Source organism: Urtica dioica, chromosome 10, assembly GCF_054948205.1.
Source record: "Urtica dioica subsp. dioica isolate 48M chromosome 10, U.dioica_male_clone48M_v1_H2, whole genome shotgun sequence".
Lineage (NCBI taxonomy): Eukaryota > Viridiplantae > Streptophyta > Magnoliopsida > Rosales > Urticaceae > Urtica > Urtica dioica.
This window is the reverse complement of record NC_142765.1, coordinates 21,650,601-21,676,449: the sequence shown is the minus strand read 5'-3', so window position 1 is coordinate 21,676,449 and position 25,849 is coordinate 21,650,601. Positions and strand designations below refer to the sequence as shown.

At 36.1% G+C, this 25,849-nt stretch overlaps 4 protein-coding genes across 4 annotated transcripts; 2 read left to right on the top strand and 2 right to left on the bottom strand.

Annotated features, from left to right (window-relative positions):
• The first annotated feature begins 4,685 nt into the window (after positions 1–4,685).
• ATSYTF (C2 domain-containing protein) lies at positions 4,686–9,310 on the top strand. Its single transcript, XM_089628909.1, has 12 exons — positions 4,686–5,097; positions 5,343–5,417; positions 5,494–5,601; positions 5,699–5,731; positions 5,808–5,897; positions 6,038–6,163; positions 6,247–6,390; positions 6,461–6,862; positions 6,943–7,077; positions 7,188–7,667; positions 7,754–7,885; positions 8,418–9,310. Exons 1-12 carry the CDS (start codon positions 4,903–4,905, stop codon positions 8,952–8,954), a joined length of 2,457 nt encoding a protein of 818 aa, XP_089485035.1. The 5' UTR covers positions 4,686–4,902; the 3' UTR covers positions 8,955–9,310.
• A 2,696-nt stretch (positions 9,311–12,006) lies between these two features.
• Positions 12,007–16,009, top strand: EMB1865 (CRS1 / YhbY (CRM) domain-containing protein). The gene is made up of 10 exons (XM_089628908.1): positions 12,007–12,505; positions 12,682–13,133; positions 13,230–13,695; positions 13,781–13,911; positions 14,161–14,532; positions 14,765–14,921; positions 15,017–15,309; positions 15,400–15,459; positions 15,547–15,615; positions 15,683–16,009. Exons 1-10 carry the CDS (start codon positions 12,130–12,132, stop codon positions 15,818–15,820), a joined length of 2,514 nt encoding a protein of 837 aa, XP_089485034.1. The 5' UTR covers positions 12,007–12,129; the 3' UTR covers positions 15,821–16,009.
• Positions 16,010–16,169: 160 nt separating this feature from the next.
• ESP1 (hydroxyproline-rich glycoprotein family protein) lies at positions 16,170–18,691 on the bottom strand. Its single transcript, XM_089628910.1, has 7 exons — positions 18,504–18,691; positions 18,354–18,431; positions 17,765–17,803; positions 17,311–17,655; positions 16,939–17,007; positions 16,688–16,828; positions 16,170–16,610 (listed from the first exon to the last, which is right to left on the bottom strand). The coding sequence occupies exons 1-7, from the start codon at positions 18,600–18,602 to the stop codon at positions 16,485–16,487; spliced, it is 897 nt and encodes a 298-aa protein (XP_089485036.1). The 5' UTR covers positions 18,603–18,691; the 3' UTR covers positions 16,170–16,484.
• Positions 18,692–21,653: 2,962 nt separating this feature from the next.
• Positions 21,654–24,051, bottom strand: NAC058 (NAC domain containing protein 58). The gene is made up of 3 exons (XM_089628911.1): positions 23,846–24,051; positions 23,062–23,327; positions 21,654–22,314 (listed from the first exon to the last, which is right to left on the bottom strand). Exons 1-3 carry the CDS (start codon positions 23,997–23,999, stop codon positions 21,883–21,885), a joined length of 852 nt encoding a protein of 283 aa, XP_089485037.1. The 5' UTR covers positions 24,000–24,051; the 3' UTR covers positions 21,654–21,882.
• Between the last annotated feature and the right edge of the window lie 1,798 nt (positions 24,052–25,849).

The following is a 25,849-nucleotide window of genomic DNA, read 5'->3' as shown; positions in this document are numbered from 1 at the left end:
CCTCGGCATCATTCTCGTTTGGTGAAGGCATCGTGAATTTGGCAATGAAGTCCACCATGTCATGTTCTTTAATTGTGGTAATTTGTTTAGTTATTCACATCATTAGGATATTGGAATATATGTTACTTGTTAGAGGGGCTTCTTGAGGCCAACGTTTTTATTTTATGGTATCTCATCAGATCATCCAACCGAGAGGCACGTCATGATAAAGGTAGAACGTCTCATTGTCTTCTTGTTTTTGCAAGGAATAGTGGTTTGCAAAATTACTCCTCGAGTTCTTGAAAGGCTATTCCTAGCATTTTTTTAGTCCATTTGATGCTTGAAAAGAAAAAGGCAGAATCGATATGTTGATCGGTTCTGCACCTTAATGACTCTTTCATAATACTCTCAAGGCCAATAAATGAACCTCAAAACCCGATTATCACTGCCCACAAAAAAGACGTTCGAATACTCGGATTGCCAAAACTTATAAGTAACTAAGTCATTAAAAATTCAAAAAATTTGTGAATTGCTAAATAGACAACCTTACGTTAATTATAGATAAATAACCATTTGGATGATGTGTCATCATGTGAACAATTCATGCCATCCCATATATGTCCCTTTGTGTATTATGTAAATTTGGGTATTTATACGTAAATTTAGTCATGTTCATCAAAAGACATGAATATTTACTTATAATTAATGAAAAGTTGGATATATAGCAATTTTGTTATTTTTATAAAGCTATATATCTAGCGAACCCAACAAATAAACTGAAACTGGATACTAAAAGATGGCTATTTGCATCTTTAGAACAAAAAGACCATAATAAGAACAAGGGTTATTAAGTTATATAGCCACACGGATATAGTGGATTGAGATATAGCTCACCTTTGGTTAATTTCTTGTAAATAACCAAGTAAACTTATTAACAGATTAATAAAAGCCTTATTTAACACAACCAAACATATATTTTAGGTAGTTAATAGGCTGCCACGTATGCAAGTTGGCTATTTACAAATTATTTACCAAAGGTTGGCTAATTTACAATTCCTATAGTTTAGGTGGCTTATGTAGCCAGTTTTTTGTAAGAACAAATAATTAGTAAATTAGTCATATTTACACTTTTAGATTGCTATATAGCCAATTTTTAGTAAATATTTGGTAAATAACCATACGTTGACTATATATCTAATGGACCCTAATAAGAATGTACGTATAGACTCAAAATAAATAAAAAGCAAGATGGAATGAAACTAAAACTAAAATCAAAATTGACCGGGCAGAATGGGAGCGTCGACTGTAGATCTCAACGACGGGTGCCACCGATGACCCTCCTCCGCCAGAATTTACATATCCTCTCATGCGCTTGATGCAACAAAGCGTGCATGTAAAATCTTTCCGGAACCATAATCCTATTTATGCTATCTCAGAACAACCACGGAGAAAATGAAGAAGTCGAAGAAGACAATCTCCAAGGACGCAAGGGCCGGTAGGAGGCAGATCTCCATAGGGAGAGTTTCGGTGAGTTTTATGTACACGACGGAGATCTTGACCATATCCAACCCAACAAACAAAGCACCGAGATCCTCTTTTAATAGCCCGAGTCTACCCCGCAGAGAGAAGAAGACAAAGCTCTCCTTAGTGCCTCCATGGCTTGGCAGCAACACGATATTTGAATGCACACAATGGGAGAAAAGTGGCATGAAAAAAAAAAACAATAAAGATGGGAAAGAACCAATATGGGAAAGAAAATGCAAGTCCTACCCCAGGTTGAAAAAACAAGGGACTTGGGGAAGGCGGTTAACTATGAGAGGCATGCATATATATAGAGAGAGAGAAATAGTCACATATTATATGTCTGTTAAGCTATTAATTTTTAAGCGACTGCTTATTTAAGCAATTTGCTAATAGTTAAGCTAATAATTAAGCAATTTACTCTATATAACTACTTTGCTAAGCTAAATCAATAACTAATATGCAAAATAATGGTAAACAAGTAGCTTAAAACTTTTGTTATTTACTAGCAAATCCCTCTAATTGTTAAGCAAATGATCATTAAAGATGCTCTTAGTTATTTTTACTTAAAAAAAAAAAAACCATTGGTGAATAATAGCTATTTCACTATAAAAATCTAGATATTAAACCGTTTGACTTCAATTGAACTATTTAAAATAATTAGTCATATGACGGCGGAGTTGCTTGCCCGTTATGAGAATTATTTTTAGCCTATTCCGATAGATTTCCCATTTGTTGTTATTAAATAAACATATAAAAAGATAAACTAACTAACCATGACAAATAGTAGGGGTGTTCATCAAAACAGCCAAATCGAACAACTCGATCATCCAAACTAAACCGCACTTTTTTTTAAATCGCTCCATTAAAACCCGATGAAGTTTGAGTTGTAACCAACCCAAACCGCAATTATTTCAAGTTGGTTTGATTTTTTATAGCCGTGAAATTGGGTTGAACCAAACCAACCTGATAGTATTAATTCTTTAATTTTTGTAAGATTGCAAATATTTTATATGTACTATTGTTAAAAAAAATATTATTTTTTTTAATAATATTATAATTAAATAAAAAATACTCAGTATTATACTTTATTATTTGCGACTTTATGAAAACTTGGTAATTAAAAATATACGTAATTTTTATTTTAATACGTAATTTTTTTAAAGATAAGCTGTAAAATTTTAATTTATTTGACAAAACGTTCTAGATATAATATACGTATATGATTTTCATTCGAGTTATAAAGTCATTTGTCGAGAATTATAATCCGAAAAAACCAACTCAAACCAACCCGATTATTTTCGGATTGATTTGGTTTGGTTTTACCTTTCAATCGGGTTGTTTTGATTTTTAAAATTAAAAAAATTAGTTGTAGCGGTTCGGGTTTGTAGAACATAAAAAACCGACTAACTCAACCCGATTACACCCCTAACAAATAGTCCAACTATTTTATTTTATATTATTTCAATCATGACACTAAAAAAATAAAAAAAATAAAATAAAAAGTGCTACGCACGGATGTACAACTGTACTATTTCAATTTGCTTTCTTTGTTAAACTAACGGAGAGATGGATAGTAATACGGAAAATGCTATGCACTTATAATTTTAGACACATTTATCTGTACAATGTTTAACAAATCGTTCTGAATCTAGAAAAACTTTAAATTTTACTAGATATATATGCATGCAACATTATTCTATCATAATAACATTAGTTTCCACACCAAATTTGAGGCATACGTGTGCTTGTTAGCAGAATTTATGCAAGTCAAGTGTAACCTTCAAACGTGTATTATGTAATATGACAAACTTGATTGACATAAAAAGAAAAGAAAATAACCTTGATTGACATTAGCTAAAATATCTCTATGAAGTTATACAATCCACCAAATACCATAGTTCAACAAATTCAACATAAAAAGAACATAAATAACTATTCAAAGCGACCGTATGCAGCGATCATACAGTAATCATACCAACTCATGTAATGAGTACATGCACGAAAGTACATGTCCAAGTGATAGTCGTACTCATATTGAGATGCAGCAACAGACATGGAATGGAGAGGATAACCTGGAACTGATCGCACCGTCTCGCGAGCTTGACTTGATGGATTACAAAATCAATAAACAAGTTCAACATAACCATAATCATCACTAACTAATCAAAAAAATTACAAAATAATTCGGATTAATTACAAAAAAAATTATTAACATGAACACAAACTCTAAAATTGAAAACAAGTCATAACAATTTCATCATAAATCAATAAATAAGTTCAACATAACCTTAATCATCACTAACTAGTAACTAATCAAAAAATTACAACATAATTCGGATTAATTACAAAAAAATTAGAAACATGAACAAAAACTCTAAATAAACACTACATTCATGTTCACAACTACCAATTTATACTTAATCTTCAAGAATTATCAAGAAATTTAAAAAATTAAACTCAAAATCATAAAAAAAAAAAAAAAAAAACATTAAGAGGTCGGGAAGCTCACCGGAAAATGACTAAACCGGCGGGATCTGGACAACTTTGACCTTCGTCGCGTCGGGAAGATGGCGGCACGGCGGGATCCGGGCGGGATTGCTGGAAAATTGCTCTGGCTCGCGACGGAATTCTCAAGAACTAATCCCGACTCAAATTTGTTTTTTATTTTTGCAGGAATCCCAAGTTTTATACCCGATTTTTTCCTTTTTTTTACACTAAACCGGACCGGGAAGTGGGAACCGGGTTCCTGACTGGTTCCCGGTCCGGTTCTCCCGGAATTTAAAACCATGTAAATAACTAAAGAAATAGTATAGGGATAGAAAACTCTTGTAGCTAAAAATAGGTCATCGTGGTGGAGCCCACATAACGTAGAAGCCCAAAAAAAATTATTCTTTTTCTAGTGGGATATCATAGGACCATGTGAATAAATCCATTTGTTAATTATTATTATTATTATTATTTTTGCCTGCCGTGGTATGTCGGTTAAAAAATACATAGTAATTAATTTAGAGTGAGAAGTTGTAGCAATTATGATAATAAGTAAAGTTAAAGGGAGACATACACTCGAGAGACTACTCTTCTTCCCCAATTTATAATGGGACGGTTTTGTTTTTTTGTTTATTTATTTTTTTATTTTTATTGAGCGAAGCATTAAATTTATATTTTGTGAAAGAAACCTTTTCTTTTTCCATTGACTTTTCCCCTCTCTCTCTCCTCTCACTCTCTCTCTCGTTTCTTACAAAGAGGCTAGGACGCGTTCTTCAAATACTTTCCAAGTCTTTGATCAAATCATTATTTGTGTGATCGATGATCTTCCTCAACAATCGAAGCTCTCTCGAAGGGCATTGAAGTTTTCAAAACGCCCTATCGTCTCTGGCCATGTGAAGAAGAAGAAGAAGAATGAGCAAAATGGATAGAAGAAGAAAGATGATGGCTGGCGCGGAGCTCTTGGAGTTCTTAAAGGATTTGATCGAAGACAAGCCTTTGCTTCCATTTGCGATTCCTTTGGTTCTAATTGCTTGGGCTTTTGAGAAATGGATTCTCTCCTTCTCCAATTGGGTTCCTCTCCTTCTCGCTGTTTGGACTACTCTTCAGGTCTCTCTCTCTCTCTCTCTCTCTCTCTCTCTCTCTCTCTCTCTCTCTCTCTCTTGCTTTCCCCTAAATTCTCGATCTCTCTCTCAGTTAAGTCATGTCTGAGATTTCTTCGGGGTTTTAGGTGCAAGTTTTATTGATTTCGCTGGGCTTGCTTGCCTAGGACTGTTACACTTTCGTCCAATAGTTAAGATTTGACACATAACGTTTCTTGAGATTGAAGTTTGATGGTTTTTGACGCGTTTCAGTATGGCAGTCATCAACGCCGAATACTAGTTGAAGACTTGACTAAGAAATGGAAGCGAGTTGTCATGAACGCCTCGGTAGTTACTTTAATTTTTTTTTTTTTTTTTTTAAGTGTTGAGATAGAGAAAAACTAAAATAGTTGAATATGGATAGCCAATAACGCCATTGGAACACTGTGAGTGGCTCAATAGACTTGTTACCGAAATATGGGCTCACAGCATTTCTCCCAAGCTCTCTGGTAGGTTTTCATCAATTATCCAGGTACGCTCATTTTTTTCCCTTTCATTTCTCACTGTTAATTGTATACTATTTTTACAAGCTGTAACGCTATATATTATTCATTTTATTTGGTCTACAGAAACGTCTAAAACTCAGGAAATCAAAGCTCATTGTAAGTCTACTTTATGGACAAATCTTGCTCATTTTTTTTTATTTGACACTCACGGAAATATAACTTATCTGTAAAGGAAAGAATCGAGCTTCTGGAATTTTCACTTGGCTCTTGCCCGCCTAGCTTTGGTCTTCAGGGAGCTCGTTGGGAAACTTCCAAAGACCTGGTCTGCTTTTAATTACTAGCCTTTCTAAATTTGTGCAAATTAGCTTCTTTGTTTTTCTTTTTTTCTCTTTTTCTTTTTTCACTTTGCGCATAGTTTTTTCACTGCTGCTCTTGAAACGACATGGGTCTCGTTATTCACAGAAAATTATGCGTTTGGGATTTGATTGGGACTCGAACGACATGAGTATATTGCTGCTCGCCAAGCTGGCCAAGCCGTTTCTCGGGACTGCGCGAATTGTCATAAACAGTCTGCATATCAAGGGCGATGTACGTAAAAACTCCTTACCACTGTTCTCTTTTGGCCGCTTACAGTGTTATGCTGAAACAATTGCCCAATTTACCCTTTTCAGCTTGTATTGATGCCGGTTCTGAATGGGAAAGCGGTTCTGTACTCATTCGTGTCGGCCCCGGAAGTGAGAATCGGAGTTGCCTTTGGAAGCGGAGGAAGCCAATCTTTACCGGCCACGGAGCTTCCTGGCGTCTCTTCTTGGCTGGTTCTCTTCTTAATTATATAGAATTCCACTAGCTACGTCTTGTCGATAACATTATTTTTTTTATCTATAGGTTAAGATCATCACAGAGACGTTGGTGAAGACGATGGTCGAACCGCGGCGTCGTTGTTACTCTTTGCCAGCGGTGGACTTACAGAAAAAGGCCGTCGGTGGAATCATATATGTCACGGTCATTTCGGCTACCAAGCTTTCTAGAAGCAGCTTGAGAGGAAGCCCATCCAAAAGGAACGAGAACTCTTGTGACGTAAGCTTAGATAAAGATCTCCAGTCATTTGTTGAGGTTGAAGCCGAAGAGTTGACCAGAAGAACAAAGATAAGATCGGGGTCGTCTCCGAGATGGGATTCCACGTTTAATATGGTTTTACACGACGAAGTGGGCGCTCTTCGGTTCAATCTTTACGAGTGTACGCCCAACAGTGTCAAGTACGACTATCTCGCCACCTGCGAAATTAAGGTATAAACAAAACCAAGTTTCGTCGCTTGAAATACAAATGAAGCTTGTGCATCAAGTAAACGTCGATATTTGGTGAGCAGGTCAAGTATGTGAAAGACGACTCGACGATTTTTTGGGGTATCGGACCCGAGTCGGGTGTAATTATAAAGCAGGCCGATCATTGTGGAATGGAGGTCGAAATGGTTGTTCCGTTTGAAGGGTCCACTTCGGGAGAGGTAATGATTTTACACTACTCGTGTTTTCTAAAACAGACTTCTATATTTCATTTTTTATCAAGAAATTGTGAAATTCATTCTTCTTTTCCCTTCGGCTTCTCGTCATGTAGTTGACAGTGAAGCTTGTGTTGAAAGAGTGGCAATTTTCGGATGGTTCGCACAGCATGAACAACTATCATCTTAGCCTCCGGAAATCACTTTATGGGTCGTCGAACTTCCCATCGAGAACTGGAAGGAAAATCATTGTAAGCGTTGTGGAGGGAAAGGATCTTAGTATGAGAGACAGATCAGGAAAGTCGGGTCCGTACGTGAAATTGCAGTACGGAAAGGCGATTCAGCGGACTAGAACAGCTCCGGCGTCGAGTCCGACTTGGAATCAGAGGTTCGAATTCGAGGAATTAGGGGGCGACGAGTATCTCAAGATTAAGTGCTTCAGCGAAGAGACTTTCGGGGACGACAACATCGGCAGCGCTCACGTCAACTTGGAGGGTCTCTTTGAAGACTCTCTCCGCGATGTCTGGATTCCTCTCGAAAAAGTCAACTCCGGAGAGCTCAGGCTTCAGATCGAGGCTGTCAGACCCGAGTCGAGGGTGTGTATCTATTTATTCTTCTTTGATGCTGTTCATTTAATTTTTTTATTTTATTATATGTAATGCTTTGTTATTATCCTATTCAGAGCGGTCCAAAGGGAGATGGACTGATTGAACTAGCTGTGATTGAAGCGAGAGATCTGATCGCAGCCGATTTTAGAGGGACTAGCGATCCGTATGTGAGGGTCCAATATGGAAACTCGAAGCGAAGAACAAAGGTATCTTAAGAACACAAATAGATACCGTTGTGGGTCTTATAGCCAAATAGCCAGTTGAAACTAATGAATTTGCAAAATAGTCAAATTTTGTTTAAAATTAGCAAAATAGCCAAAGAAATATATATATAAAAAAGGGTGTAAATATCAAATATAACTCATTATATCGACTAAAAAAAAAAAAAAAAAAAAAAAAAAAAAAAAAAAATTGGACTACATAATTTTGGTGCTTTTCGAAAAACTTAAAACTTTGGCTAGTTTTGCTAATCAATCAGTTTCAAGTTTTGTCTAAAATTTAGTGAAATAGCCAAGATTCACAAAAATGTGCAATAATCACATGGAAATAATTATATCGAGTGCCGAAAAAAAAAATTTGTACAACGCACTTTGGGTAGTTTTGATAATCAATCATGGGATAGTTTCAAAGGGCGATTTTCTATTAACTTTTTGTTCTACTTCTATTATTCACTTGTGAAATACGATTAATGAATGAAATGCAACGAGTTAAAACAATTATGTGCGGCGACGTTGATAGGTGATAAGCAGAACACTGAACCCAAAGTGGAACCAGACGTTCGAGTTCGGTGACGACGGGAGTCCGCTGACGCTGCACGTGAAAGACCACAACGCGGTGCTTCCGACGTCGAGCATCGGAGACTGCGTCGTCGAGTACCACCGCCTTCCCCCCAACGAGCTCTCGGAAAAGTGGATCCCCCTCCAAGGGGTGAAGAGAGGGGAGGTCCGCATCCAGATCATCCGGAAAGTTCCGGACCTCCTCAAGGCTTCCGGCTCCGAGTCCGAGCCGTCGGTGAGCAAAGCGCACGAGATCTGCGCGCAGATGAAGGAGCTGGTGATGAGGTGTCAGAGCGCGGTCGAAGAAGGGAACGTCGAAGGGGTTTCGGGTATGCTTAGCGAGCTTCAGAGCCTCGAGGATTTGCAAGAGGATTACATGGTTCAGCTCGAGACCGAGCAGTCGCTTCTCGTTAACAAGATCAAGCTTCTCGGCGACGAGATTTTCAACTCGTCCGACAACTCTGCTTCCTTGACTAGAGGAGGGTCTTCCCAAATCTGACCTCTCTTTCTCTATACTTTTTCATTTGCATTTGCAGTCATAACAGACCATATAATTCTAAAAAAAAAAAAAACCAGACCATATAAATGAAGTTTTCAGTATATATAAATATACCACGCACTAGTACAAGTTCATGCTAACTTGTTCGTCTTTGGTAATGAAACCAACTGTAAATAGGTAAAAGTGAGTGGGGTAATCTCCAACAGCGGTCATTTCTACTATTATTGACACACAGTATTCTTCTTTTTTGAATCCGAGTAAATGTACTGTTTTTCCATAACTGCTTGATTTGAGGTCTTTGTGCGCAAAAAATAAGTGACTTGACAAACTTAAGTATTTACGTTTTCATTGCTCAACTCTTGTACTCTTATTGAATTACACGTAATATTTTGAGATATATGAAAATGGTGAATATTTTTTGGGAAGAATTTTCTATTTACAGGCATACAAGTTAGGGGGACCAAATTCTATTTTCCTCACAAGAACAAATATGACACTATTGTTCAGCTTGGACTCTTCTTCATCTTATTATTTCTTCACCCGAGCTTCTCTTAGTTCATTCTTACTCTTTAAGGCCGGGCGTCTCCCCCGTTTCCAAGCTCTCTAGTTCTAGTTATGTTAATAACGTGGCTGTTAGTAAAAAATTGACTGCCTACCTTTATTTATTATTTTATGGATATTTCAATTTTAACTTACTTACATTGCATATGAAATGAGATATTGGTTCAATTAAATTTTAGTTCCATACTTAAAGCATCTCCAACGTAGATGCACATTTTTTTTTATCCAAAATGCATCTTTGTATCAATGAACAATGTTTTACAACTCCAGAAAAAAAAATATACCCAAAATATTCTTTAAGCATATGTAAAATATTATAATTTCGGGTATATTGTTTTCCAATTTAATTTTCATAGAACTATAATTTTAAACCTCTAGTACTTTTATATTTTACAAATTTTCTCAAAATAATTATTTTTCAATATAACCAAATTTATGTCTTTTATGTACAAAAACACATTAAATAAAAAAAAATTATTTCTCTATTACATAAAACATACTAATTTTTATACATAGCATGTAATTATGAAGGGGTGTCTTTAAGTATTTTTTTTTTATATGTCTGTTATTTTTATTTCAATTGTCTATGTAGTAGTATTGTGGCTTGATTGTAGTTGTTTTAATTTTTTTTTAATGTCTTTGTTATTTTTATTTCAATTATTTATGTAGTAGTGTGTCTTAATAATTTTTTTTTTTATAATGTATGAGTTGTATTTGAATTTATGTATTTTAGAATATATATATATATATATATATAAATATTTATATTCAATTAATAATTTAAACAATTTTATCAAAATATAACAGAGTTGTAACTACAAATTCAAATTAAGGTCAATTTTAGAATTCTTAAAAAATTTGATCTTAAATAAAATTTATATCTATGAATAGTTTTTTTTTTAACAAGGATTTCTCATTAACAAAACAGAACTGGCCTTAGCCTTACAAAGATTCCGGACAACATTTAACAAACAAATGTCCTGAAATGAAAATGAGAAGCAGAAGACAAACACATGGAAACAAAAAAGTCAATGGAGGATTCGACCGAGTATAGACGTACTCGTCAAGAACATACTCGTGAAGAACTCCACTAGACTCCTTCAACAAAGATTTTCTGCAAAATCCCGGAACGAGCAAGACTAGCTCTGCCAATAACAGAACAACGCTCGACTCCTACGATAACCTCAAACATCACGAGGGCCTCCAAACCTGGCACAACTCAAGACCGAAATTTGGCTCTCTAACTTACAACATCCAATTTTTTTTTTTTTTTTTTAACAGAGAGCCAAGAAACTTTACCCCATAATGAACTTGGAACTTCACAAAAAAACACCCACCCGGTGCACTAAAGACTAAAGAGTAAACATAACTAAAACTGAACTGCAAAAAATTAAAACTAAACAAACAACAATTTAAACCAAATCAAAACACACGAAAAAATAGATCCGCACCCATGAATAGTGGTCAGGCCCGCCCTACCTTGTAGGCAACTAAAGTTTTTTGCTTTAGGCCTCGTTTTGAAAAAGGCCCACCCAAAAAATTATCCCTCAATTCTGCCTCTATGATTCACTAATATTTTCGGGGTCACATATTTTAATGGGCTAAAAATATAACAGCTGTTGTAGGGGTGTACGATAGCAAAAAAAAAAAAAAAAAAAAAAAAAAAAAACTTTGGAATGCTTATCTTTTCTTCAACACTGACACACCATCACCATCACCATCACACTAAAGGGCATGAAACAAATCTGAATATTTTTTTCATAGAAATGAAGAAAGTTTTTTTTTTTTTTTTTTTTTTTGTTTTTGTTTTGAAGAAGAAGACAACAAATGAAAAAACTCGGGTTTTATCTATGTAACTTGTTTTTTTTTTTTTTTTCCTTATATGTGTTATTTGTTGCTTTCTATATTTAAATTAGTTGGTGTCCGTGTCTTTTTTTTTTTTTAAGAATTGTATTGTGTTGTCTATATATTTCTTAGTTTTTTTTTTTTTTTGTTTAATTATGTCTAGTAAAAAATATCAACCGATATATCATAAAAAAAAAAAAAAAAAAAAAAAACTTGATTCAATCTAAAATAAAAAGAATAAGAAGTTGAAATGGACAAAAGCGAATTTATTTTGTCATTATCATATGATAAATTTATTTTGTATGTTTGAAAAAAGACCTTATTTTATACGCTCGCTTTAGGCCTCTGATTTTGTTAAACCGGCCCTGATAGTGGTGATCTATATTTGGATCACACTATTGCAAAGAGATCGTAAATATAAAAAATGCATCAAAATTTGTATTTTGATTGGAGATGGAATTTGCATCTCCGAGGTGGTCTTACTCATACCAAATGTATTCAAAGGAATGATAACACAAACTTGAAGGAATTGCATAGATTTTTATGTGTAAATTTTACAAATTTGCGGTGCATTTTGGGCTATCAGACAAGAGACAATGTGTAATGTAAATAAACTAAATAAATAAATAAATAAAAATATATCCAAAAGAAAAATCTTATCGTCATTCGTCACTCACTCTCCCACTGTGCAAACTGCAAACTCAAAAACCCGAGTCTCTCGCCAATGACTCTCCAACGCTACTGAACTGAAGAAGCTCAAAAAGCAACAATGGCGTTCAGCGCCACCAAATTCTCCGAACTCCCTCTCTCCTCTCACTTCCTCCTCTACTCCTCTTCCAAGCCTTCGTTCCGCGTCCTCAGGACCTTCTGCTCCCTCAGAACCACCCAGACCAACAGCGGCAATCGGAGCAATCGCTTCTCCGATCGCAATCGGAGCCCTAGACCCTCCCGCAGAGGCAGCGGCTCGTCTCCCTCCGCCCCCTGGCTCAACAAGTGGCCCCCGCGGAGAGCCCCGGCCGAGTCGCCGGACCGGAGAGTCGCCGAGCCGGAACGGAGAGGCGGCGAAAGGACCGAACACCCCAAGACTGCCAAGGATCGAGGACAGAACGCCATCGAGAGAATCGTCCTTCGCTTGCGCAATTTAGGTAATGCCGCTTCACCAATTCGAATCAACATTAGGTTGTGAACTCTCAATCCAAACATTATTATTACTCGTTGGAGTGAGAATATGATTGAGAGAATCAGAATCAGCATCAGGCAGCAATTTACATGTGATGTGAATGAAAGCATTTTGATTTGGTGAATTGTAATGCTTAAAAAGGACTGGGCTCGGACGATGAGGAGGAAGAAGAGGAAAGGGATGACTTGGGGATGGAGGGCGATGAAGCCACGGGCGATGAGAAGCTCGGAGATTTGCTTCAGAGAGAATGGATTCGGCCGGACTTTGTGTTGGAAGACGACAAGCCCGTGACGGCGTTACCGTGGGAAAGAGAACGTGACGATGAACACGGCGCCGGAGAGGGTGATACAGAGCGGAGACAGAGGAGGACGAAAGCCCCGACTCTGGCGGAGCTGACGATCGAGGACACCGAGCTGAGGCGGCTCAGGAGACAAGGCATGTATGTGCGGGACCGCATCAGCGTTCCCAAAGCCGGCCTCACTCAAGCCGTCCTCGACAAGATCCACGGAAAATGGAGGAAAGAGGAGCTCGTCAGGCTCAAGTTCCACGAGGTCCTCGCTCACGATATGAAGACCGCTCACGAGATCGTCGAGGTTTCCTTTTCCTTTTCTTTTTCGTTTTTTTAACTATACTATCTGGTTTTGTTGAAGTTAAGAGGCGCGACTGAGTTCGTGTAGTGATGATGTCAGCGTCGGACAGGTGGGCTAGTGCTATGGAGGTCTGGAAGTGTTATGGTTGTGTACCGTGGAAGCAACTACGACGGCCCTTCCAACGCCCAACCACTTATTAATAAAGAAACACAAGCTCTCATTGACCCAGACATTTTGTTGGCGTCGGCGGAGAAGAATCCCCTTACGGAGGAGAGTGGCGATTCAGGTCCTCACCAGGCGGTGAGAAATCCCGTCGCTGCCCCCGAGAACGCGTCGGAGGAGGAGATCGAGTTCAACAAGCTATTGGACGAGTTGGGTCCTCGGTTTCACGAGTATTGGGGCACCGGGATACTTCCGGTCGATGCCGATTTGCTTCCTCAGAAGATTCCCGACTACAAAACGCCGTACAGAGTACTCCCCTCGGGGATGAGATCACGCCTCACCAACGCCGAAATGACTAACCTGCGCAAACTTGCTAAATCGATTCCGTGTCATTTCGCCCTCGGTACGGCTCTCTTTTTATTTTTCTTGTTATTTGTAGCCGTGGAAACCTTTGTGGCTGAATGATGACCTGAAACCTATTACTGAAGGGAGAAACAGAAACCACCAAGGACTAGCTACCGCCATACTTAAGATTTGGGAAACAAGCTTGGTCGCTAAAATTGCAGTCAAACGCGGAATCCAGAATACCAACAACAAACTGATGGCAGACGAGTTGAAGGTGAGATATATATATCTATCTATCTATCGTGGCGACAATTTGTCTCCCTTGAGCTTCTTTTAACAAACTAAAAACAAATAGATATGGGCAGTATAATATGACTTTTTGGCATTCTCAAATGTGTAAAACATTAGATAGCTTCTACGGCCATGTTTATATGGTGGGTAGTATAGGTTTGAAGGAATACCAGTAGCTTAAGAAGTTGTTTGACTTTGATCAAGACAGCTAAAATTGGCCTTAAATTTGCAGAACTTAACAGGGGGTGTTTTGCTGCTCAGAAATAAATATTATATCGTCATTTACCGCGGAAAAGATTTTCTTCCAACAACCGTTGCGGCTGCTTTAGCCGATAGACAGAAGTTGACAAAAAAAGTTCAAGACGTGGAAGAGCAAGTGCGAATCAAGGATATCGACCGGAGAAGTGACGAGGTTACAGTGGATGTGGTTCCATCAAAAGAAGATCAAGGGAAGGCATTAGCAGGTACATTGGCCGAGTTTTACGAGGCTCAAGCCAGATGGGGTATCAAAATAACTTCCGAGGACCGTGAAAAGATGCTTCAAGAGGCAGCGGCCGCTAAGCACGCTAAGCTCGTCAAGCGAATCGAACATAAACTTTCTCTTGTAAGTCCTTTTGCTTATTCATTCATGTAACCAGGGTTCAAAATATAGTCCATATATCTCTGGTATCTCAGTTATTTTCTGATCTGTTAAATGGGTATCGGTATTCTAAGTAACCATGAAATTCTTGTCGGTTTTATCAATCGGTATCGGTATCGGTATTTTAATACTGGCATTTAATTAATACATTTACATGTATAATATAAGTTTGGTTGATATAAAAATACTCGTGCAGGCCCAATCCAAAAAGCTTAGAGCAGAGAAGCTGCTATCTAAGATAGAAGCTTCGCTGGTTCCTGCTGGTCCGGATTACGACCAGGAAACAATCACTGACGAGGAACGCGTTATGTTTCGCAGGGTTGGTTTAAAAATGAAGGCTTATTTGCCTCTTGGTATGCAATCCCAATATTTAGATAGACAGTTAGCTATTTTCACATATATAAAAAAAGGTGTGACATATGTTATATACGTGGTTACGTGTGTTCAGGCATACGGGGAGTTTTTGATGGCGTGATAGAGAACATGCATTTGCACTGGAAACACAGAGAACTTGTGAAGCTTATATCGAAGCAAAAGACTCTGGCTTTTGTTGAAGATTCGGCCAGACTGTTGGAATACGAAAGCGGTGGAATCCTTGTGGCGATAGTGAAAGTGCCAAAGGGATATGCACTCATTTACTACCGAGGAAAGAATTACCGGCGACCCTTTAGTCTCAGGCCGAGAAACCTTTTGACAAAGGCTAAAGCGTTGAAGCGTTCAGTGGCTATGCAACGCCACGAGGTCGGTTCTCTATTCTATTCTATTATATAATCCCCTTTTCTCCTTAATCTTCTTAGTTTTCTTATATGAGATTTTGGATGTGTTGTTTAGGCTCTGAGTCAGCACATATCTGAGTTGGAGAAGACCATTGATCAAATGGCGAATCAAGTTGTAAGTGATGTCCTTGTGCTAAAAACACACTAAGATCACTTCACTCTCACTGAACATGTATAATAGTTTGATATGTTTGATGTTTAGGGTGCTTCGCAAAAACGGCACGAGGATCGGCAGAGCAGAGAGCGCGAGGATACCACCGCTTTTGACAATGTAACCCATTTTGGCTTGCCTTCTTATTTACATTTTCCCGTTTATAATTTGTTTGTATAATTTGCAGAACGACGATGAAGGTTCGGTTATGGATTCCGATGACGACTTTGACAGTGAAGAAGATGATGAAGGTTCGGCCATGGATTCGGATGACAATGATGATGGTGATGATAGTGATAGTTATAGTGAAGAAGAGATGGATTGAAAATTAGCTTTGCCTGTGATACCATTGATCTGATTCTTAGCTTTAGTCACTGCCTCGATCACTGTAACATAAATTTTGTCGAGAAGAGGATGAATTTAGAGTACCACAAATTTGACTCAACATTTATACTCAGACTCGCAGGGTTTCTCGATGTAAATTATGAAACCACTCCTTCATTATTTTTCATTATCTAACTTTCAGTTTGACCACCTCTCTCGCTTATCAAACATAAACACGGGAACTAAAGACGTACTATATTTCAGAATTAGAAACCGACCTATTGTAAAACGGACACACCAACTGTTGAATGTTACACGTGTAAATCATGTACATAATGAGTTGCAAGTATTAACACAAATGTAAAAAATTACAGTTTTGAAAACATAGTGGGAATTCTAAAAATTATACTAGTATTACAACTTGCAAAGTCAGGTAATAAATTTTACTCTCGTCAGGAAAATATAAAAGACATCACAAGTCAAATTAATAAGAATAATGCAAAAAAATAAATTAATTTTTTTTTTTTTTATAAAATTGAAATGAGAAGTAAAAACAGTCCGACTTTAGTTGAGAATAAAAAAGACTACTCATTTCACTTTAAAGTCACATATCCAACATCATGACCATGGTTGTGGCCTTAGAGACATGATAATCACATTGGAAATCATTGACGCAGAATCTGTTGGAGGTGAAGGACTTGGTTCCGTTGCTCGGGAGGAAGCAGATTGATTTGTTCCGGAGTCAGACTCATCACCTGCTGCAGCAACGCCTTCTCCATCTCCGGGCTCAGCTGCATCATCAAACATTCACAACAATTTCCTGAGTTGTTCATCATCACAAATCCACAACAAGAGATGATGATATTACCGCCGATTGTGGTTGCCCTTGTGGTTGTGATGGTGGTGGTGGTTGTTGTTGTTGTGGCCTTGGCTGCGTCGGATTCTCTGTCCACGAAGACGACCCTCCTCCCCTGTCTCCTTGACCAGTGAACTCCGCGGTGCCTCTAGCCTATATTCACATCACCACAAAAAAAAAAAAATCAGTATCAGAGTTAATACTCGGGAAAGAACGAAGGTCAAAACACACACACACACACACACACACACACACACACACACCTGGTAGACAGGTTGCGGAGGTGGCTGGTTTGGATGTGGAAACGCGTGAGGTGGCGGCTTACTACTCGTCTGCAAACGAAAAAACAACTCGAATCAGTGACATATGATTCATAGTAAGAAATGTGTTGATATATAAACAATTGGGTATTCTAGGTAAAAGCCAATTGAAACTAGCGGATTCGCAAAAACATGTGCAATGCAAGTACAATGTGTCGATAAAAATCTTGACCTATGTCAATAAATTGCTTGTATACATGTGTCAAAAAATTTATTGACATGTCTAAAATAATTTATACAGCATAATTTTGGCTATTTTGCTAATCAATTAGTTTCGTATGGCTATTTTGTATAATTTTTGCTAAATAATATTACCGTGGTTACATGATAAGTAGGGTGCGGAAGATGCTGAGGGTGTTGAAACCCGACGTTGGTTCCCATTTGTTGTTGTTGTTGTTGTTGTTGCTGTTGTTGTTGTTGTTGTTGCGGAGGATAGTGATGTTGGAAAGGCGGCCTCGGCTGTGGCGGCAGCGGTGGTTGCACCGTCATCACGTGACTCGGAATTTGAGAGGACGATGGCGGAACGGCGGAGACAGGTGTCGCTTTCGGCGCAATTGCATGAGGCATTGTTTGTTGCATCCGCACCGGATTTGGATTCTGTGATTGAGACGCACCGCCGCTTAGCTCCTTAATATTCGATTGTTGCTGCGTGCTTTGAACCTATATACGAATGTCGACTTTAACTAGTGGCAAATTCATTTTGAACTTGATGGTAATCTTAAATTATAAATAAAATTAAAAAAAAAAAAAATGAAGAATGGTGTTGTACCGGTTGAGGAGGCTGAACCATTCCAAGCATTATCTGTGCCTGTGGACAAACATAAAGTACCACTTTACAAAACTATATCACAACATACATACATCTTTTAAGACCTAATTTACCCGAAGAATCTATGTTATTTGACTTTGGACACGGGAAACTCAATCGATAGAAACAAACCTCCACTTTGATACATAGAAAACTAAGGCATTGGCCTAATTTTAGGGAATTCAAACATGATTCATCTAAAAAAATATATCAGTGTAACACAAACACAATGTTTAGTCCCAAGATTTTTCTCAGTATAAACCACATTCTTGGTAAGGAAGCCGATAATAAATATAATGAGATTTGTTGAAGCAGGGATATAGGAGATGTAGTGACCTATCCCAATATATAAACTCATACACCAATATCATACTGCCAAAAATCTAACCTTTTTTTAAAATACCATTCAAAAAAGGATAATTTGCAGCAATTTAATCTTGAAATCACCGAAGCTAGTATCTACAACAACCCAACGTGGATAAAATAATCGGATAATCCTAAAATCCGAATCACTATGAAAACCCTGTATTAGGTTAGGTGGTATTGGAACCTGAAAAAGGGCTTTGGTGAGAATTGGGTTCTGAATGAGGATTTTCCTTGCCTGTTGCGGATTCTGCTCGATTAGAGTCTGCAATTCAATGAATTCGAGTGAGTTGGGCTGAAATTGATAAGACAGAGAATGAAATGCAATGAAGAGTACCTTCATTTGAGACATGATCTCGTAAAGTTGGCTTTTCGACATTCCAGCCAGGTTCGCCGGCAATCCTTCGCCGCTCATTTGCCTTCCCGTTCCCGCCATTTTTCACAGCCCAGTCGAGAGAGAAGACAAGAATGGCTTTTGCTTAGGGCTCAAAAGTTGGTAGAATCTTTATAGTTTATAGATCTCTTTAAATGGGGATTGCCTCGGAGTGTCCTCTTTACCAATATATTTGAACATTTTATACCCGAGTAAGAAAATTTACTGAAAACAACAAATTTAAATAGGAAAAAAAAATTTACATGAAATTATAGTCTAATTATTCAGAAATAGCCTAACTCATATTTATGTCTTTCATAATAATAAAACGCATATGACATACTAATTTTTTTTAATTATTAAATTATGTCTATAATTTTAACATGAGAGATTAATTAAGCTACATACTTAATTACCTTTGGAAAAAATTAATAACATGTGACATTAGCTTTTTCTTGAGGTCTTTTCTTGTCTCTAGAGGTGAGTTTAATCTTTAAGATTTGTAGAGATTAATTAGAAAATAATTGAAGTGAAAATGAGTTTTATTAAAACTTGTATTTAAATATCTAATATGGTCATTAGTACACTATATATAATGTAAATAATAATAATAAGAAACAGTAATGATACGTTTTGCCTAAAAAAAAACAATAGAAGAAACTAAGTTGAGCATCAACTTTTCAATTTTAATATGAGTACTCTTTGTAATCATGTCTTTGAACTATTCATTCTATCTAAACCGAAAATTCATCGTCTGCCCCCTTTAGTCTTCAATCCACCTATTTTTATTGTATCTGTGGCGTCATATCTTCCTGTCACCGTAGTGTTCCAAAGCTCGGTTGAGTTTGTCAATAGTTTCTAGGTCAAGAAACCATCAAGAAAAATTGCCATATTTAAAACAAAATAAGTACTTTAGGAAAAGTTTGAGAGTCAGCTCTTGTATTTGGAATTCTCATATTTAAAACAGATAATAACTTTTGTCGTTCTCCCAAAACCACATGTAATTGTGTGTAAAAAAAAAACACAAAAAAAACATTCAAGATGTTATATATCATGGATTCTCGAATAATACAAAAACAAAAAAGATTCACGAAAACTTCGAGAAACCAAGAAGAAAACAAAATATATACCACTGCTACCATGATCGTTGATCGGGCCACTAGCCCGTTCGAGGACTCTAGCACATCAGTTCAACGTCGACCGGTGAATTTGGGACACAAACACTAAGACAAAAAGGGACTTTAGACATGAAAAAGTCGAATTTGAAGTCCCTAAAGTCGCGTCTATTTAATCAACAGATGCGACTTCAGACGTGACACAGATCGCATCTGAAAGCCTGTGCCTAAAGATAAACAGACGCAATTTGTCGCGTATGTTTGTAGACACGACAGTCAGATGCGATAACTCAAAAATTTATCTTGTGTTGTGGTGCGAAGGTATTTTGACGCAACAAGCCGCGTCTATATGCTTACATTCCAAATCGCGAGAAACGTTATAGATGCGACTTATTGCGTCATATTCTTTTTCTTTTATGCATTATAATTGTGTTTATAATTTATTATAAAATTAAAAATATAATTAAAATAAATACTATAATCTAAAACTCGTAGATATCTCAATGAAACTAAAAAAAAAAAAAAAAAAAAAAAAAAAAAAGAATGATCCCACTATTACATTTTCTCTCAAAGTATCCAAGAACTTGAGAAATTTAATGCTCATGTTCATCACTTAATAAGAGAAATACTTCACCACACACGAATCCCTCCTAATTAAGATTATCAAAGGACCTTTAAGGTCAACGCCCGCAAAGTGTTATCTCTTTCTCTTGACTTTAATAAAGTGGATTTCTTCCCTCTCGTTTGCAATTCGATGGTCCCCCGGACCTCCTCACTGAAATCTCTCTTAAGATTCAAAGACCGAAGGACTTTTAGGATTAACGCGCGCAAAGTATTATCTCTTTCTCTTGATATCAAAAGGAGCGGATTTCACCACCTTTCGTCACAACTAGAAAGTCTTTCGGAACTCTCGGTTATTCGGGGTCTTACCCCAATCTTCCTTGAGTTTCTAGAAACTTAGAAGAGTGACTTAAGGCCCTCCGAGATAAGATACATATCCAAGTCCGTTCACAACACATGCCATTTAGTATTGATCAAAAAAACGCATTAACATTAAGTATCTTCGATAAGATATTTCATCTTTGGGCATACTTCTGATGATCAAATTTGAGGGATCTATCAACTCTATGCCATCAAACTAGAACATCCAAAACCAAGGATCCTAAGCAAAGATAGATGAAAATAATCCGCTTACTAATTAGGTCAGTATTTCTAGATTCTTGTATCCTGAGAACTCTAACCTAAAATTCACCCTAAAATATGTTGCCAGACTATAAAATGACTAAGCAACAAAGAATATTACACGTGTTCTAAAGAAGGCTCAAAATCGATGGCTAGATTGAAACGAGGGAAAAATGATGTCATAAGTACTTCTTCCTATGATGTATGTATACTGGGTTGATGTGTTAGGTTGCTATCACTGCAGAGCCAGCTTAGGATAAGGAGACAAATGTCCTCGGTCGTTCAAATTCTGAAAATTATAATTTTTGCCCTAAAATTTTATCAATTTTTTATTTTTATTAGACTAATATTATGTGATTTTTTAATTTGCCCCTGAATGTTTTTTTTTTTTTTTTAAATTTATCCTCTGGCAATTCCTGACTCTACCACTAGTTGGTGTTATGTTCTTTAAACATCAATTCTTAATATAAATAGTTTCCTTTCGAAAATATTGCTCAAAGTCTAACTATATAGCTTTGGATAAACAAGATGGAAATTTATTAAGTCGTTCAAACTTGTTTTTTTTTAATTCCATATTTCTCATCTAATTATTCTCGTTAATACTACCACTCACGAGCTCTATACTTTAAAGATTGTTTTATCACATTTTAGTTCTTTCTGTGGATATACATTGCATGAGAGGATATTATTTTTCTTAATTGTTTTTTAACCATTCGTTGCGGTGATCAGGCCAAATATGGGTAAGAAACATCAAAAATATCTTTCAAAACACAAACTTAGTTAGATAGGCGAGGTGTTAATTAAGAAACACGAAACATTGAAATTAAGTAACATTATTTGGGATTTACATTAAGATCCCCATGATACAGTAACAGAATGGACACTAGTACATTACATATAGATATAAACTTAACTATAGTCATACATAATAAATAAGTGTGGTGGTAGTAAAAGGTTCCAACGATCTGGTTTACCTTGTCAGAAAATGAGATTGAGCCTTCTCTCTTTACATTTTTGTCAGCTAAATAATAATAATAACATAGTTTTTACCAATTCATGGAGTCCAAGTTGAATGGTTGGTCCAATTGCGTAGTATTATTGATGGTGGTTGTTGAAGAAGAAGCTAATAAACTATGATCCGTCCCAATATTCCCTTGATGAAGACCTCCCACAACGTTAGCGTACGAGTTGTAGTTTTCCGTACCAATGCCTAATTGCTGATTGGTTCTCAGGTGTAGTGCCTTGAGCAGCAAGGAATTCATGGGGCTGAGCAACTGATGATGATGAGATGGCCATGATGGAACACAATTATTCCAGTAATTCACGTTGTTGTTGTTGAAATCCGAAGACGGGTTTGCAATGAGGTCCAATAGTTCGTTCCCGGTTTCGCACGGCGACGCCTCGCGCGAGGACGACACATTTTGTGGCCTTTTCGCTGCATTGCTCTTTTGAAAAACCCTACAAACCACCCATTCTTCCTACAATATAACAAGCACATATATGTATATGTAGGTTAATTATTATAAAACGATAGTAATGATTACTAACGAGGTCTGTGCATGAGTAGGGTCTTTTAGTTATAATATATATCTAGGTATATTATCTAAAATAAGAAATTCGTCCTTATTTTTCTTTTTACCTGCAGTACTTCAGTAAAAAAAATAACACAAGCATGAAAATTCGTCCATGTCAATAGTACTATTTTTTTCCTATTTTTTTTTATAGACCATTAAATTACAGTCGGAAATTTTGATAATTGCTGGTGATTGTATAACTTATCGCAAGAATTTTGCTAAAATTATGGTTTCTTTATCACGAATATTATGGTTTTTCAAGCTGTAAAATATTATTTTTCTTGCAGTTTATAAAAAATAATTTGAATTATTTACTGTTTTGAGCTCTATTTAACTTTGTTTATTGTTTACAATTTTATTAATTTATAAAGAAAATAATTACAAATAAAAGGCATTATTTTTTACAGGATTTTAAACAGCCGCTATTTTAGGGGAAAAAAATTAACTTTAAAATATTATTCCTGTAATTTTTCTCATTGGATCAGTATACATTTATATGTATATATATATATATATATATATAAATAACCCTCCCTTAATTAAATACATAAGGGAATTTTCTGGAAATTCGTCCATGTTATAACAAGCATATATCTATATTATATTATATGATTAGAAGGAAGGAGTGGAATATATATTTTAATGTTAGACCTTGAAGTTCTTCAAGGGGTGATTGTTCTGAAGCCTGTACTCGTGCATAACCCAATTGCTCTTCTCGCCCCTGGGAGCCCTACCTTTGTAGAAAACTAGGGTCTTCTTCATTCCCACAACCATATCGCCTCCCAATATCTCCTTGTCTTTGCCCGTTGTCTTCCAATACCCCGCCTCTGTCGCCCGATTCGTTCGAAGCCCCGTCGGGTACTTTCTGTCTTTCAGGCTGAAAAAGTACCACTCTTTCTCTCCCATCAAAGCCTTCTCTGTATATGAAAATATGTAATTAGCAAGTAATCGGTTACGATGGCCATAGAGACAGAGTCAGGAATGTAAATAAGAGGAGGTAATTGTATATAAAAAAAAATTAGATAAATAGTCAATTAAAACGTTTAGAATTGCTATATATCAACGTTTTGTAAATCTTAGATAAATAGCTATAAAGATGACGTGACCTAATAAATGGGAGTGGTTATTTATCTAATATATTTACGTTTGTAAATATATGAAAGTGATTATTTATCTAAGATTAAAACGTTGGTTATTTAGCAAAATCAAACTTTAAATGTGATTATTTATCCAACAATGGACCAAAAAAAAGTTAATAAAATGAGTTAATTTGTAAATTTTTAAGATAACAAAAGTAATATATATATATATATATATATATATATATATATATATATATATATATAATTTATTTAAGGGGCTATAGTGGCTCCGAGCCCCATAATGATAATGATGATGATGATGATGATGATTGAGAGAGAATTAGGTAACGCACCAGGGAGGTCCCATGGCTCGGACTTGTTGAGATCAACAACAGAGACGGCTTTGGAAGCGAAGCTCAAATCGGAAACCTTTTGAGTCAAGTAATAGCTTATGAGCTCTTCGTCCGTCGGATGAAATCTGAATCCCGGCGGCAAATTCTCTTCCATGGCCGTCTATCTGTTTTTTCAACTCTCTCGTAGCCGATGATGACGAGAGGGCTTTAAATTTGGAGCTGCGATTCAAACTTTCGTTACAAGTTGATAACCCACGTATTAATATCATTTTTCTTTACAGCTAACGCTTTGACATATTTTTCTCCCATGCACCAAATTTACTTAACTCTCCACGTCTAGTTTATGCACCGCGACTTTTCCCAAGGGTATTTTCGGGATTGTCAGTAATAAAATTCAATAGTAGATACGAAAAAACTGTACTTAAATTTTATTATAATATGGATGGCAATGGTGACTAAGAGTAGTCTGTGTTACACCACACCATAATTTGATGTTCATTTCATGGTCGCGTCCAACTACTTCACCCATTTTCACCAACCCATGCCATCCTCATATATATACATATATATATATATATATATATATTTGTATATATATATATATATATATTCCTCTTCACGCTACTCCAATCACAACACATATATCTTTGAATTACTATTTCAAAATAATAAATAATAAATATTACAGTCACAATCAATGTATCTCTTTCTATATATAATACCCACACTTGTTTTTGCGGCTCTAGTTTTTATTGATTATCGCATAATTTGTTCCAAGTTAATTTAAAATATTATTTAATTAAGTTGTATGTATGTATAATTTTATATGTATGAAAATAATTTACAGCTAGAACATTTAGAATTATGTGATAATTGAAACGGTCAAAGATCTTTGGTGAGTGAGGATTTATGTATATTGCGTTGTTTTGTTTTTCTCTGCATGCAATAATGCTATTAATAATAGAGACAGAAATTACTATATATAGAGTGGTTAAAATGTTTACCAACCCACACGACTGTATCATTTTTCCCTAATGACCGTATCATATATATAATCATAAATCCGCTTTTTCTTCGAAGCTTCTCTAAAATTCAATCCTAACAATATCTTAGTGCAACATCTTTGTACTTGTTTCTAGGACCTGTCTCACTCTCATTCATTTTTCTTCTTCTGGCTGCTTCTAATCTGTACTTGTTTCTAGAATCTCTCCCTCTCGTTCAAATTTTTTGAATTTGTGAGTTCAACAGATCGATTCTTAAATGCCTAATCTAAAAGATTGTTTAATCTGGTGGTTCAGTTATGGAATATACTGACAATACATACTTGTCGTTTTTCATTTACATTCTTAGTCAATTTAAGATTTAATTTTCAATCATTTAAACAATCTCCGGGGGTCCAAATATTTACTCATTTAAATTCACTATAATCGTTCAGTGTACTGTGTATATATATATATATATATATATGTATATATATATATAAATAAGGCAAACACTGATGCTCGATTAAGCTCCATATAAGTGAAAAATCATGAGGATACATGTATGAACAATTCTATTTTGACTATTTCACATATGACTTATTAATATACTAGCTATTAGGTGTTATATTTAGAAGATATATACATCAATATTGTAAAGTATCGTACGTATGAATTAAGATTAAAAAAAACATATTTGGAATACATTATTAATTCACGCAAATTAAGCACATCAAACTATGAAATTATAAAATACAAACTTTTCAGGATTTTCTATATAATAAAACTATCACATATACATGTTAGTTTTTTTAAGCCTTCAATACAGAATATGACCTTAACAATACTCGGAAGTTCTTTCTCTTTTTTTTTTTCTTTTTTTTTGAAAGGAAGCAGTTCAGTTTTCTTTTCTTTTTTGCAATTAAGTAAATACAGGTGGTTTTTTTTTTTGGTATTTTCTTATTTCTAGCAATTACGTTTACACAATTTCAAAATTGAGGGCTGAAAATTTAAATCTTTATTA

What these genes read in the sequence shown, in the direction of transcription:
- NAC058 (XM_089628911.1), bottom strand. Translation starts at nt 23,999, where the DNA reads ATGGAAGAGAATTTGCCGCCGGGATTCAGATTTCATCCGACGGACGAA. An exon ending in CGAGCCATGGGACCTCCCTG is followed by an intron (nt 23,328 to 23,845) that starts GTGCGTTACCTA and finishes TTTCATATACAG; the next exon opens with AGAAGGCTTTGATGGGAGAG. An exon ending in ACCCCTTGAAGAACTTCAAG is followed by an intron (nt 22,315 to 23,061) that starts GTCTAACATTAA and finishes GTTATATTGTAG; the next exon opens with GAAGAATGGGTGGTTTGTAG.
- ATSYTF (XM_089628909.1), top strand. Translation starts at nt 4,903, where the DNA reads ATGAGCAAAATGGATAGAAGAAGAAAGATGATGGCTGGCGCGGAGCTC. An exon ending in CTGTTTGGACTACTCTTCAG is followed by an intron (nt 5,098 to 5,342) that starts GTCTCTCTCTCT and finishes GACGCGTTTCAG; the next exon opens with TATGGCAGTCATCAACGCCG. An exon ending in GAGTTGTCATGAACGCCTCG is followed by an intron (nt 5,418 to 5,493) that starts GTAGTTACTTTA and finishes GAATATGGATAG; the next exon opens with CCAATAACGCCATTGGAACA.
- EMB1865 (XM_089628908.1), top strand. Translation starts at nt 12,130, where the DNA reads ATGGCGTTCAGCGCCACCAAATTCTCCGAACTCCCTCTCTCCTCTCAC. An exon ending in CCTTCGCTTGCGCAATTTAG is followed by an intron (nt 12,506 to 12,681) that starts GTAATGCCGCTT and finishes ATGCTTAAAAAG; the next exon opens with GACTGGGCTCGGACGATGAG. An exon ending in ATCAAATGGCGAATCAAGTT is followed by an intron (nt 15,460 to 15,546) that starts GTAAGTGATGTC and finishes TTTGATGTTTAG; the next exon opens with GGTGCTTCGCAAAAACGGCA.
- ESP1 (XM_089628910.1), bottom strand. Translation starts at nt 18,602, where the DNA reads ATGGCGGGAACGGGAAGGCAAATGAGCGGCGAAGGATTGCCGGCGAAC. An exon ending in CTACTTATCATGTAACCACG is followed by an intron (nt 17,008 to 17,310) that starts GTAATATTATTT and finishes TTTCGTTTGCAG; the next exon opens with ACGAGTAGTAAGCCGCCACC. An exon ending in CTCCGCAACCTGTCTACCAG is followed by an intron (nt 16,829 to 16,938) that starts GTGTGTGTGTGT and finishes ATGTGAATATAG; the next exon opens with GCTAGAGGCACCGCGGAGTT.